Source organism: Zerene cesonia, chromosome Z (genome assembly GCF_012273895.1).
Source record: "Zerene cesonia ecotype Mississippi chromosome Z, Zerene_cesonia_1.1, whole genome shotgun sequence".
In the NCBI taxonomy this organism is placed as follows: domain Eukaryota; kingdom Metazoa; phylum Arthropoda; class Insecta; order Lepidoptera; family Pieridae; genus Zerene; species Zerene cesonia.
The window spans coordinates 8,331,977-8,345,801 of NC_052122.1; the positions used below are offsets into that span (position 1 = coordinate 8,331,977).

General features: G+C 33.7%; 1 protein-coding gene across 3 annotated transcripts in view; it reads left to right on the forward strand.

Annotated features, from left to right (window-relative positions):
• The window catches only part of LOC119835714 (WD repeat-containing protein 47), a 50,766-nt gene that overhangs the window by 28,626 nt on the left and 8,315 nt on the right, over positions 1-13,825 (forward strand). For all 3 annotated transcript variants that reach the window (XM_038360691.1, XM_038360693.1, XM_038360694.1), the window contains 3 exons: positions 6,983-7,160; positions 12,291-12,434; positions 13,268-13,423. In XM_038360691.1, coding sequence (XP_038216619.1) covers positions 6,983-7,160; positions 12,291-12,434; positions 13,268-13,423 — 478 coding nt within the window. The remainder of the gene's footprint in view (positions 1-6,982; positions 7,161-12,290; positions 12,435-13,267; positions 13,424-13,825) is intronic.

Consider the following 13,825-nt stretch of genomic DNA (forward strand, 5'->3'; position numbering starts at 1 on the left):
TATCGTTCTAGATAGGTCACCTGGTGGTTCAAATGACCCGTAATTTTTTCTATATGGGCCTGTAGTCTATTATTAATGATTCAATAATATTTTATCTATTACGTCGTAGTAACAATACATTTTAAATGACAACGGGCAAAAAATAAAACATCGTTAAAAGTGATACAAGGGGAAAATTTCAACGTGCACTTTATAATTGTGTGATAAGAAAAGCTTGCTCATGCAAATATTATACAGGAATAACAAACAAAGCAATCAGATTTCAATGCAGCTAAATATAAACACAATTACGTTGTTCGCGTACGTAGTCTATCACAATGACTACAAATTACAAGCACGCATCTCAATGTGCGCTAGATGAAAAGCCATTTCTTTTTCTTGGCGAAGGCAATTCTATTCTTTTGTTTTATTGCGTGCACATAGTGTGTATCTGTGTATATCGCTACTTACAAAACAAAGTCGCTTTCCGCCGTCTGGGTCTGAAAAAATTAGACAGCAGATTTTTGAGTTTTTTTAATAGATAGAGAGAGTGGGTACAGAAGAAGGTTTATATGTATATATGTGAAGTCGGGGTGGGTCGCTAGTAGTTTTATATTCGACTTAATATTTGGCAGTACATTAGGGGATTAGTATATTTTTATTCTTTATGGATCGGTCGTATAAAGCGATCTTAAGAGGTGTGTCTCGAAAGGCGTAATAAACTTAAAGAATTATGGGGTCATGGTATTGCATTAAGTAATTATATTTTACAATGTTGCCATGTATTTTAGTCATGTGCAACAATTTTAGACTGATTGCGAAACTTTGTGGAAAATTAACAAGCTATGTATTATTTATATGTGTAATAGTAAATATTATAGCAAATAGACTATAACAGTATTTATTGGCTTTGCCGGGATATTATTGCTTTCAAATTAGAAGATAACTAGGTGCGCCCAGCGGTTTCACCCGCGTAAGTCTGTATCCCGTAGGAATGTCGGGTTAAAGAGTTGCCTATGTGTTATTCCAGCTGTCCAGCTATCTACGTACCAAATTTCATTGCAAACGGTTCCGTAGTTTTTGCGTGAAAGGTTAACAAACATACACATACATCAATCCTCACAAACTTACGCATTTATAATATTAGAAGGATAGGATATGTTTAATATGTCTATGTCTATATGTCGTTTTATAAAATCACAAATATGGTATACAACATTGCTCAGTGAAAGCACAATCCAAACGAGAAAATACTTTACTCATGTTAATCAGTTTTAGGATTTCAATTATATCGATGAGATAGATTAACTTGAAAACCCGCCATGCAAAGTGAAATACGGGAGTAAACACGCTTCTTGCTACTGTTAATCTTCGGCATAAGTTGGGTAATTCATTTAGTTGACAGCTAGTTCCTCTAACTGGATTATAAGTATATTTTCTCAAAGCTGTCGTGATTCGGCGACGAAAGCCATTGGCGGTGATTGTCATTAACTAATATGAATTAGTCTGGCTGCGCCGTTTATATGACGAATAGATTTTGATGCTGTTTAATTAGTTTAGCCCGAATACCATTTGCACTTGATAAACAAGAAATTTCAACGCCTCTTGTTTCTTCTGTTGATATTACTACCTTTTCGGTAAAGATTCTATGAATGATATGCTGCACATCTAGCTCTTTTTAAGTACGTTAGCTTCTAACGCGAATGCTTGGAGTATTTTAGTAGGACGCTGTTTTAAATGTCTCTTAGTCAATAGGTTGTGGATTCATTTTTGAATTAAAAGTGTATGTTCTTTGTTGTTGGCAATGACTGTAGCCATTGCTATAGACAAGAAGATTAAATCGTCTGAAATATGTAATCGAATAACATTGTTACGGTATCAAGTTACAAGTGACCTCATGAGACGTGACGGCCCTGGTTTTGCTCTGTTGTTCACCTTACAAAAATCGCAGTGTACTAATTTCTTAATAAGAGACATCAACTGGTTGAATAAGAATCAATTTAAAGTCTTGAAGACGCAAAATAAAAACAATAAAGTTTCGATTAATCCTGTCCTACTTCCTACTAATATTATAAATGCGAAAGTGTGTGAGGATGTGTGTATGTTTGTTACTCGTTCACGCAAAATCTACTGGACCGATTGCAATGAAATTTGATACGTAGATAGCTGGACAACTGGAATAACATATATGCAACTTTTTATCCCAATATTCCTACGGGATACGGATTTACGCGGGTAAAACCGCGGGGCGCAGCTAGTATATAAATGAAATAAGAGTATAGGCTCTATCATACAAACAACAAATTTTTTAGTCTAGTAGATTATTCTTTTGCACATGATAAATATTCGTTAAGATTTTATAGATAACATGAAACAACACTGTTACAATTTAACATCTTACAAAAGTGATAATGTTATTAAGTAAATTTTCTTCAAAGCCACGCATACGCACTAGTGACGTTCTTTAAATATAAAAGCGTGTTTGTGGTACAAGTAAGTAGATATTAACAGTGCGGTATACTTCAGTGGTGAAGAGCACGTGTAAATGACGAGGTTCTGTTATAAAAGCCTCGTTAAAGTCATGTCTGTGTTGGAAAGAGACCAGAATTACGTAACGACAGAGTATTGTTTTGTTTGTCAGTATTTGGAGCGGTTCTTCTGTAGTTTTTTTTTTTTCATTTTTTTATTTATTGCCGGTACTGGCAAGATGCGAAGTATGCGTTAGAGATGTTTTTCATCTTTCTAATAAGCGCCTTTTGTTATTTGCTGGATTATAGCCTATATTTAATCCTCGTAGTGTAGAAGTGTCGTAGTGAAGAAGTCAATATTTATAAATGTGTATAGCAGGTATACTCATTGTATGTTTTGCTTGATTGGGTGACAATATCACGAGATCTCGTGTGCATAACATACTTGGTAATTGATACATACGTATTCAGTACTACATAAAACCTTACCAACACATGTCCGCTATGTATGTGTTCTTCTAAAGATACCAAAATAAGTCCAACACATCTTTTGGCGATATAAAAGCTCCCTTCCTACTCACAGTTAATATATTTAGCCCGGACTTGCAGTTTATTAATTGTGAATCGATTACGATACAGTCTTATGAGCAGTCATTGACCCCGCTTGCCAATTTGTTTATGTATGAAGCGTTTGTTATTCAGCATTCGTGTGTTAGTCGACGAGGGCGTATAAATTTTATTGAAATACAATGAGAGTTTTCGCTAAATATTACTCGTAGTTTGCATTTTTATGTATTATTACCGCTTCGCTTGGTAGCAGATGAATTGTACGGCGATGTTTGTATCTATCCACGATGATGTATTTTATTTTGTTAACGTACATTTATTATTCAGTGTTTATTCTTCATTGTTACACTTGATTTATTTCTTCGTCTCGCTATAACGGTGTTGTTGCATTACTTTAATGCGCTTATTTATTGTGTTTTCGAATCGTCGTCATAGAGTCTTGTTAGTGTCATGAACAAGTTTTTTTACAATTAATCGCTAATGGCAAATTTTATCATTGTTTGTGTGTTCACTTGTAGTGAACGATTTTCAGACTTACTTCGTCATATATAATTAAATACCAATTGAATGCACCGTGTACAAATTTGTATATCTTTATTATATTTACGTAAAAGAAATTCGTGTAAATTACCTCACTTATAATTCAAGAATGTCTGAACGGATCTTAATGATTATAATTGGCTAATTTATTAAACTAATAAACTAACTATTGAAATTACAAAAAAAAAAAAAAAATAAAGCCTATACAGGCGAAGTCGATGCGAAAATCTATCAGAGTATAGATCAGAGATATGGCATAATAATGTGTATTGTCTAAATAAGATCTTGTTTAAACATTGGCACAAGGCACGCTATTAGTTTGGTGAAACATCAGTCTGTTTGAATAGAAAGCGGATGCCAGCTGTGGTATCCATGCAAATGTGACGTATTATGAAACAGACTTAAGTACATTTCAATAATAACTCTCTCTATTATGGATTTTTAATGAATGATATGGATTTTATAGAACACGTATTGGTATAGATATAGATTATTACCAACGGTGTATGTAAGTTAATGTAGTCAATTTCGACGTATGTATTTAAGTTTATTTTTAAAGCAAGCGGAATATTGAAATATAACTTAATAATAGATAATAGTAAATATGTATTGATAGAAAAATGTCAACATGCATTAATATAAATAAATTACGTGTCACGTTGTTTGTCCGCAATGGACTCTTAAACTACTTAAGCGATTTTAATCAAACTTGCTCACTATGTAATAATAATATCAACGACTGGCATAGTACCAAACCAACTTCATCAAGCCATAAGAACTCTCGATCTTCCTAAAGCCTTATTCATTACATTACAAAAAGCAGTCATATTGAACACTTGCAGGATTACAAGAAAATTTTTACAAACGGACCAATCAACAGCATAGATATAGTATATACCAGAGTGATGAACAGTCAACAGCGTAGATATAGTATATACCAGAATGATGATCACTTGGCCTAGGCCGGTGATCATCAGTAACCCCGGCGACACCTGTGGCCGAGATCTTGTTAAAAGGAAAAAAAAAAAATAATAATAATAAAAATTCTTTATTGTACAAGAACTTTGACAAAAAATTCTATGTACAGTTTGATCCAACTTAAGAGATGGGATAGTTTATATTATTACCATAAAGGAAGCCGGGGCGTGCAGCTAGTATCTTATAAAGTAACTTCGTTAATAATTGACTTACGTTTATAATAAGATTTTTGACTGGTAATTATTAAATATCTTCATTTTTACATCATCATGATCAGCAGCCCATATATGTTTCTAATGCAGTGACACAGGTTTGGAGTTTTAAGGCATAGACTACCAACCAGCCCAAGTGCGGTTTGACAGATGTCACATGTTGTAGAACTGAGGATTCTCTTAGAACGCCGGCTCCTACAAGATGTTTTTTTTTTTCAAAGTTATTTGTGTGCTTATACGGTGCTGATGTTGATAATGTTCCTCTAAATTGAAAAACTAGTTCATTTGTTGCACTTTCGTCTGCTCTCGTACTCCCGACTTTTCGATGCAAGCCATAATCATAACCACTGTTTATACCTGTCTAGTTTTTCGTGACTACTGTCATGTCATAAAGAAATATTAGCAGTTAGAATTTGTTTCCCTAACAAGGTTTATATTGTATTTCCTAGTATTTAAAAAGGCATAGCCGTAATCATAACTATGTAAGGAAATGACATAAAAACAATGTAACTGCACTTTTATGTGCAATCGAAACTTAGAAATATAACGACTCATTCATAATGAATGGTGCATTGTAAGTAGGTATTCTATATATAATTGCCTATAATTCTTGCATTCAATTCTTTATTTAAAATGTAAATGTGGTAATTGATTATAATGGTTTTATGGATAAATTTTACAAATATATAGGTATATATAGCCCCTCAATCATTATTCATTGTTGCAACATATTAAAGATATCATATTATATCGTTATTAACATAAATTATCTTTTTTTTTGACTAATTTAATAGACTAAAATATATTTAATGTAATCTATTATATTATCTAGATATCTTGTAAGCATCAATTATAGTGCAACATGGTAATAAAGTTCTGAGACTGCGGATAGACCTATGATCTTACAGTTAACTTAAAATTAGTTTTCTGGCAATAAGAAAGATAGTGATTAGTCTCAAAAGCAAGAAAATCTTATATCTTAAGAGCTCGTGTTCATCATCGCCAATATAAGGAATCCCTTGGTTCCGAACAAATCAAAGATTAAAATAATAATTTACAAGTTTAACTCTAGTGGAAATCTGATTAGAGTGGTACCTACACCCGTCATGGTATTAATTACGGTATGCGTGAGTGTGAAAGTTATCTCTTAATGCAATTTCACTATAAATTCTGGGACGATTTATAGTCTAAGTCAGTTTATTTTAAATATAGAGGGTCTGGAGATAGAATTTTATATCCATTTAATAATTTTGTATTCAGCTTCGCTCATATTTTCATATTTTAGAACACACGAAGAATGGAGAACTCGCATTAAATATTCAACTATTCCCTACTTCACGTTGCGTAACTTTGTATAAGTTATTTATTAATGAAATGATAGTAAGTCGTTTTCTAAAATCGAAATATTTATGTAAATTTGGTTACAATAATTTCTCTCTAACTTGTACTTCTTGATTACATAAGAACTTGTATGGGAAACATGTAACTTATTAAATATGATAATAAGATAGGCAAAATGAAATTAGAAAAATATACATACATCTTCTTATATGTTGTTGTTGTCAAATAAATTCAGCGTGAACATTTAACAGTACATATTTCCATAGAAGAAGAATTCACTAACATAGAGATATTCTGTACATTGCTAAACGTCCTGTATTACAAGGGTGTTATAGTCTATACAGTGTTATCTGAACTATAAATTAAAAATATATATATACGCTTTTCTATTGATGAGTACATTGTGCTAAGTGCTTGTACTGTCTTTTCTGTACTCAACAAAGACCGCTGTTTACGTAAGATCGGATGGCAAAGTAATGGATGATTTGACCCAGCATCGGAGCGAATCGGAGATCGGAGGAAGCGTATTTCGCATTTTTATACGAGAAAATTTATAATATTCTTACAATATGGACATGGATGATGTCAGTGCACTTCTAAATATGTTATGTATACATTGATAAATACAATCCATTTTATCAGCCAAGCTGTGAGACTTAATTCCCTCAGTATATTTGTATTGATTCAACGTTTCTTCATTAATGATAGAGTCTGTTTGTGTACTATGAGATATTATAAAAAATTTATAGACACATTCGTAAGGAGCGAAAAAGTTATAGTTACGCTCATGGAAATGGCAAGGGAAAATTTGATAGTACGAGTGTATACTATATAGTGTAGTACTGTTTACTAACACGGACGTAACATTTTTTGGATATATTTTTTGTTTGTACCTAGGGATAGCAGTGCACCAACAGCCCCCACAGTGTTACTGAAGAGGACGAAGCACCACAAAGGCAGTATATACTGTCTATCCTGGAGTCCCGCGGGAGATCTCTTGGCTACCGGCTCAAATGACAAGACTGTTAAACTGATGAGGTTCAACAGCAATACCTGTAATTTGGAAGGTCAAGAGGTATGAATATTAAAATTTTATTGCTCTGAAGATAATTTATATCGTATACTATTTTTGAGATGTCACACGCGCTCCAACTAATTCGATTTTGACGACTTATAGTGATAGCCCTCAGCCATTAGACCTTATATAATATTTTTAGGGGACACAACGTGGGGATTTAGAGTTTAGTAATGTTCTAGTGAATATTATTGCTATATTTTATAGCCATGCTTCTTGGTTACCTTTCGCACCTAATATCTGCGAATTCGCCATCTTACCTTACCTTAGCTAATAGATGATACTTGAAGCCCCACTTTTTGTCCTTAAGAAAATGAGTAAGGTCCAGCCGCACCGGACTCTTGGACCATCTCTGTAATAGGGGGAAACAGTGTAATAGTGCCTGTACGATAAATTATCGATCATTAAAACCAGATGATAAATGTATCCCCAGACAGTATGCAAGGGCATTCACTTATTTATATAAATCATTAAACGTTTATCTAAGAAAAATTAACGAAGAAAACAATAGTAGTAATATATGTTACAGTTAGAAAAAAATGTAAGGAAAGAAATACTTGACCCTTAATCCTTACAATTAATGGCCCGCCCCGGATTCACCCGGTGTATTCACGTACGAAGCCAACAGTAAAAGAATTTTGAGCATCGGCCCAGTTGTTTCTTAGATTAGCCCTTTCAGACAAACAAACTCTTCAATTTTATATTCTTATTAGGATAGCTTTTATGAATTATCCATCATTTTCACATTTATTTACTATTTTGAATAAAGTATCTGATATTTTAACAAAACACGTAGGAAGTCTGATCTGATGTCATCTAAGACGCATTAAAAATAATAACCTGCGTGGATAAAACGAATCCATGTCAAAATAAAGACGAAACACCGCATTTATCGGAGCAAAATCGACCCTCGTTCTTTCCGCAACTTACATACCTACTTTGTTCCACTGCTAAATACATTCTATTAATGACGTCTTTAGCCAATTTTTTCTCGATTGATCTCTAAAGAGGTACGAGTTAATATTCCTCGGAAGCGATTCTGTCCCCTTTGATCGACATCGAAGCAAATTACGTTTACTTTCACTTGTCATGTAATTTATTATGAGTAATAACGTGGAGGCTTATTAAAATGTAATCTCGTGAGTTACGTTTTATACTGCACATTAATTGCCAAGTTTATTATTGACATTATATTTCTATTATGTTGGCATTATTGAATCTGCTAATATGCTTTGGAAAGTCTTTATTGCTTAGCAGATTAAAAGGTTGCCAAGTATCATAATTGATGTGAAAATGTCTTCTTATTATTTTTTTTGCCATTTAAAGTTTTTCTTTTATTTACACGCGGTTAACTCGTTTAGTTTTAGACATTCTAAATATAGCGTTTACATCATTTGTATTTGATCTTTAATATTTGTTAATTATATAACTACCAACGTCGCTAAGCATTCGTTTAATTAAATAAACGTAAGAAACCGAAAACACAGTGTAAAAATAACATTATTTGGAAGTTAATCACTATGACTTTGATATGAATCATGTATTGTGATGTCACGTATTTGTATGAAATATGGCGTGTACGTTGATATTACTTTATAAAACATTCTATAGAGTTGGCCCAAACTGTACTACTAATCATATATAGATAAACAATTTGTTTGTTTCTTTGTTAGTTTGAACGCGTTAATCTCAGCACCTACTGCCCGATTTCTAAAATTCTTACCAGTGGCATCAGAACGTGATCCTCGAGTGCTATAGGTAAACCACGGCGAAGACGTCGCGCATAGCTTGTTTTATAATGCTTATATCTATAAGTCATACACTCATAGATCCTTCAAGTATTTACTGGAACATTACTAATTGTGCTATCAGCGCAATGATATAATACTTTAAATTAATTAAACACTATCTATGTATGTCAGTACTGGCATTAATCATATTCTCACCCAGATAACCCCTTTTATCTCATCGGTTATCGATTGTAATATAAATACTTTAGAAGTTAATACTCGAAGGTGCTCCCACTTTAGAAGCGCGTTGGTCCCTCTAAACATAGCTATGTTACGTTTATTCTTTGCAGTTTAATATTGTAGCGGTGATTGTTATGCAAATATCATATTGATATTCGATTCATCATCATCATCATCATCATGATCTTATATATTCATCACATATTTGGCCCATGCTGCCAAAAATAATGCATTCAGGAATTGTAAGTTTTACTCGGTTAGTAATATACATCGATATTAATGTCGTTCTATATATTGAACAAAAAAAAAAAAGGTTCGAAACTTGAGAAAATAAAATTCCGTGAATTCTTACATTTGGCAGAAAAGTCCCATACAGTTGAGGCATATAAAAAACAATGACATGGCCTATAACATATTATCTATCGTAATTATTATTTATGTATTGCAGAATTTAGCATTGAAACGATTCGCGTTCAACATTTCAACACAAGCGTCGAACATTCCGCGCAATTCACTTCACTCTAGTATAATTTGATTATAGACCAATTTCTGTAATTGAAGTAACCCAAATACTTGATGCGATAGGACTCTTTGCAGTTAGCTTTTTTCTTCTTACATGTGTCTCGTATGACTATTTTCGCTAATTAATATCGAAGAATTCCTTTCATTTATAAATTAGCTTTGATAAAATAGTCGTTCTCTCCTTCTTGGTAGGTCTTTTACCAATTCTTTATAATAGAATGCAGGCTTTAAAGTAACTGTATAATATGTGTAAAGATAATAATAAAAACTAAATGCGTTTTCCGCGGCTCAACATCGAAAATTCAAATTAAAGTGTTTTTTTTTTCTTTTTAATTTCAAATTATAAATTAATGAAAAATTCTTATGTTCTCAAAAAATTAACATGTAAACTAAGTATATTTAAACGAAATCACCCGAAGTGTAGTTCTGTGGTAATGGTGAGACTAATGTAGGACCGATCCAAGATGATATTCTTAATTCACTTGCATTCATTAGAGTATCATACCATTACTCCATAGTAAATTAACACCATTTTGAATCAAGCCAAGAGTATAATTTTATCTAGTATTACATAGAAAAACATAAACATGAATAACTAATGGCTTTGTTTTCATTTCGATAGCGTTAAAATCTGTATAAAGTTTTTTTTTATTTCGTATTGTTTGTTTTTTGATTAGAGTTTTCCGGATGTGGTATTTACGACACATCGCACATACGATAGATGTGTACATGGCTAGAGACGAGTATTGCTAGCGTGTCTCGTTGCGTGTGACCTGATTTCTATTCGAGCGAAGTTCTGTGTTAAAGCTAGTATCTATTAAGTTGTAATCTTTACGGTGATTTTATTGCAAATAAAAGTTTAATATTGAAAGTAGCGTCAATGTAACTGTGTTTGGAAACGTTTTTCATATAACAAACTAATTACAATTTATATAGAATTCATATTGCGTAAATGAATTTTCATATTACTTTAGTGTCTGTTATGTTACGGATTTGTATTGGATTGATTGGTATTCTATTTTATAATACTCAAAGTGTTGCCGTTGTTGTATTTCATTGTTCCTGACGAGAATGTCTTAGCAGAGTTTGCTTCACTCATAGACAACGATACAATTTATCATGATTTATGTTATAGTACCTGGATGACTGGTATTTTTTTTTGTTTTTTTTATAAATTGTGTTTTTTGGAAATTATATTTAAGTACGAATTACATACTAATAAAATGATGAAATATGAATAATATTTTTTGATCTTACCGACAGAATAATAAAAAAATATGAACTGGTTATATAAAGAAAAAAATCGTGAGTGCAATTAGTTTGATATTATATTAATTTTTTTGCAGTTTATCAATAAATCAATTACGCAAGTGTATATGTATAGTCGATAAAACACGAATATGACATTTTCTAAAAAAGAGTCCTCGCTAGATCGATTTATCGCCCCCCTATATACTAAATTTCATGAAAATCGTTGGAGCCGATTCCGAGATTCCAATTATATATATATATATATTCAAGAATTGCTCGTTTAAAGATATAAGATTAAGTACACCTGTAATATGCATAAAACATACGAACATTTACGTCTCATTCCAGTATACATTTCAAACGAAGTAATAAGTAACTTTGGTAATATCATGTCATAAGCACTAACCGTAGTGAGTTATTTCATGCCCAACTTGACTGACGGTATAAAACATTAGAGTTTATTTTCTGTCGCGAGTCAACTTTATTAAAATGGTTTTTGATGAGTTTCATAAGCTTTGAATATTTGACTTTGCCGTTTGTTTAATACATTTTGTGTGGAAATTTTAGATTCAAATATTATTTTATTGCAGCCGTAAAAGTATATTTTCACTCTCTTTTATTTTATTGTCTTAATAAAATGCGATATCTGTTCATGGGTTTGGCTAGGATGTATTTTATAGGCAGGTGAACATATATCTTGTTTTAATCATTCTTTGTCAAATCTCAGTTTATTCACTTAAAACCTATTGCTTAGCTGTTAAATCTTTAATGTATATCTACTTTATACTAACTGATAATAAATAGTTACAAGAAAAAACTAAATGTAGCATTTGGCACTCACAGATAACGTGACTTTCTACGAGTAAAATTCTTTTCAGAATCGCTTCACTAGATCCAGATACCTTACCTATTGTGGGGGTGATCGTATCGTGACCGTATACCGTTGTAGGTCACTCAAACTCACAAATTAAAACCTTTTCCTCTTTATAAAATCATCATCATCATCATCAGCATCATCAGCCCATGTATGTTCCCACTGCTGGGAAACAGGCCTCCTATGAGGTGAACCCTCATCCAGGCCATAATCCACCACGCTGGCCAAATGCGGGTTGGCAGATGTCACATGTCGTCGAACTTTTCATTCTTGGACATGCCGGTTTCCTCACGATGTTTTCCTTCACCGTTTTAAGCAGTGGCGATGTTATTCACATGTGCAGATAAATTGAAAAATCAATTTATTTTCTGCACGCTCGTCCGGTCTCGAATCCCGACGTATCGATTTTGAAGTCCGTGGTTCTCACCACTGAGCCACCATTGCTTTTTTCTATAAAATATAAAATTTATAACATAAATAATTTAATATATATATAAAAATGTACATTCTTAGGTGGAGTTAACCATGCACGATGGGACAGTACGAGACGTTTGCTTCATAGAGGACACCTCCAATAAAACCAGCCTCCTCGTGAGCGGCGGCGCGGGTGATTGTAAGATATACGTAACCGACTGCGCTACAGGAAAAACATTTCAGGTATAGTGCAAGCCATTTCAACGCTTTTAAGCCACGTGTTGCACAAAATTCTTCTCCTCGGTCTCTTGAGTACGGAATTTATTATACCTTAAGAATTTTGTTAATGCGCTTATGCGGTACGCGAAGTGCGGTCTTTATTGGGAAATTTATGTATATTGCGATAATGCAACCGTTATGGCCGAGTTGTTTAGGGCATTGTGTCGCTTACATTTTTGTTGTTTACTCGAAATTGTTATTGTTCTTTTTTTTGTTTATTTCAATGGTTGTCTCTAAAAGAATGTCGCTTACCATCAGGCGATTCACTAGCTAGCTTCGTTGCCTGCTATGACATAAAAAAGTGACACGTTCTTTAAAATCTTATTACGCACTAGTTACTGCGTAAATACTTATTATCCATAAATTCCACGAACGAATTGAATCAAAAATAGACCAGCTCTCTGTCGTTGTCAGTCCGTACTGAACCTGCTTTTGCCCACCATAAGATCTTTTGAGAGTACCACACGTATCTTTGCAGGGTTACCTCATTGTAATTGAATTCGAACCGTATTATGTGTAGTTTTACGATCTAAGTTCTTCGTATATCTAGGTTCTCAGCGGACACTCGAGCCACGTGTTTCTTTATTGACCAGTAAATTATTTGAGGATACAAGTATTTTTACCAGGTGGTTTGATTGCTATTTAATTGAAACCGCGCTGTGTGTAGTTTTACGGCCTATATTCGCATAACCAGACTCAGCGGGCATCGGGTGCCACGTGTTTTTGATCCGGTAACCTCTTTTGCGGTATTCAAGCCGTTTGGCCCGCAGATTTATGAGCTATATTCGTTTGTCCAGGCACTGAGTGGGCACTCGGGCCACGTGCTGTCGCTGTACAACTGGGGCGGCGCGATGTTCGTGTCGGGTAGCCAGGATAAGACGGTCCGCTTTTGGGACCTGCGCACCGGCGGCTGTGTGAATGTGATCTCGCCGCCCGCTGGACACCCTGGAAAGGTGAGTGTTTCGCTATTGTATTTATGGTTTTTATTAGATTAATTTGTCGAGCATTGCTTCGGCACGAAATGAGTCACGTTCGCACCGGGGAAGTTACAACACCCTCACAGAATACCAGCGTAAAGTGATGCCATATAAACGGTATGCTATCGCGTTTCGTACGGTGAGTGAGGGCTCCGGAGACCCAAAACAACTCCTAATATGGACGCGGCGTTAAACGCATTAGGTGACCCACCCGAACTATAAAATGATTTTCTAAATTAAAAATACGTATTTAATTCATTGATCTGAACCTCATTTGTCAAATTAGATTTTGTTTCTTTTGCATCTTTAAATGAAGTAGTTACAGATTACAAAATATTTTTTTCCGGAAAATGGGTTTAAAAGGATTCGTGATTGAAT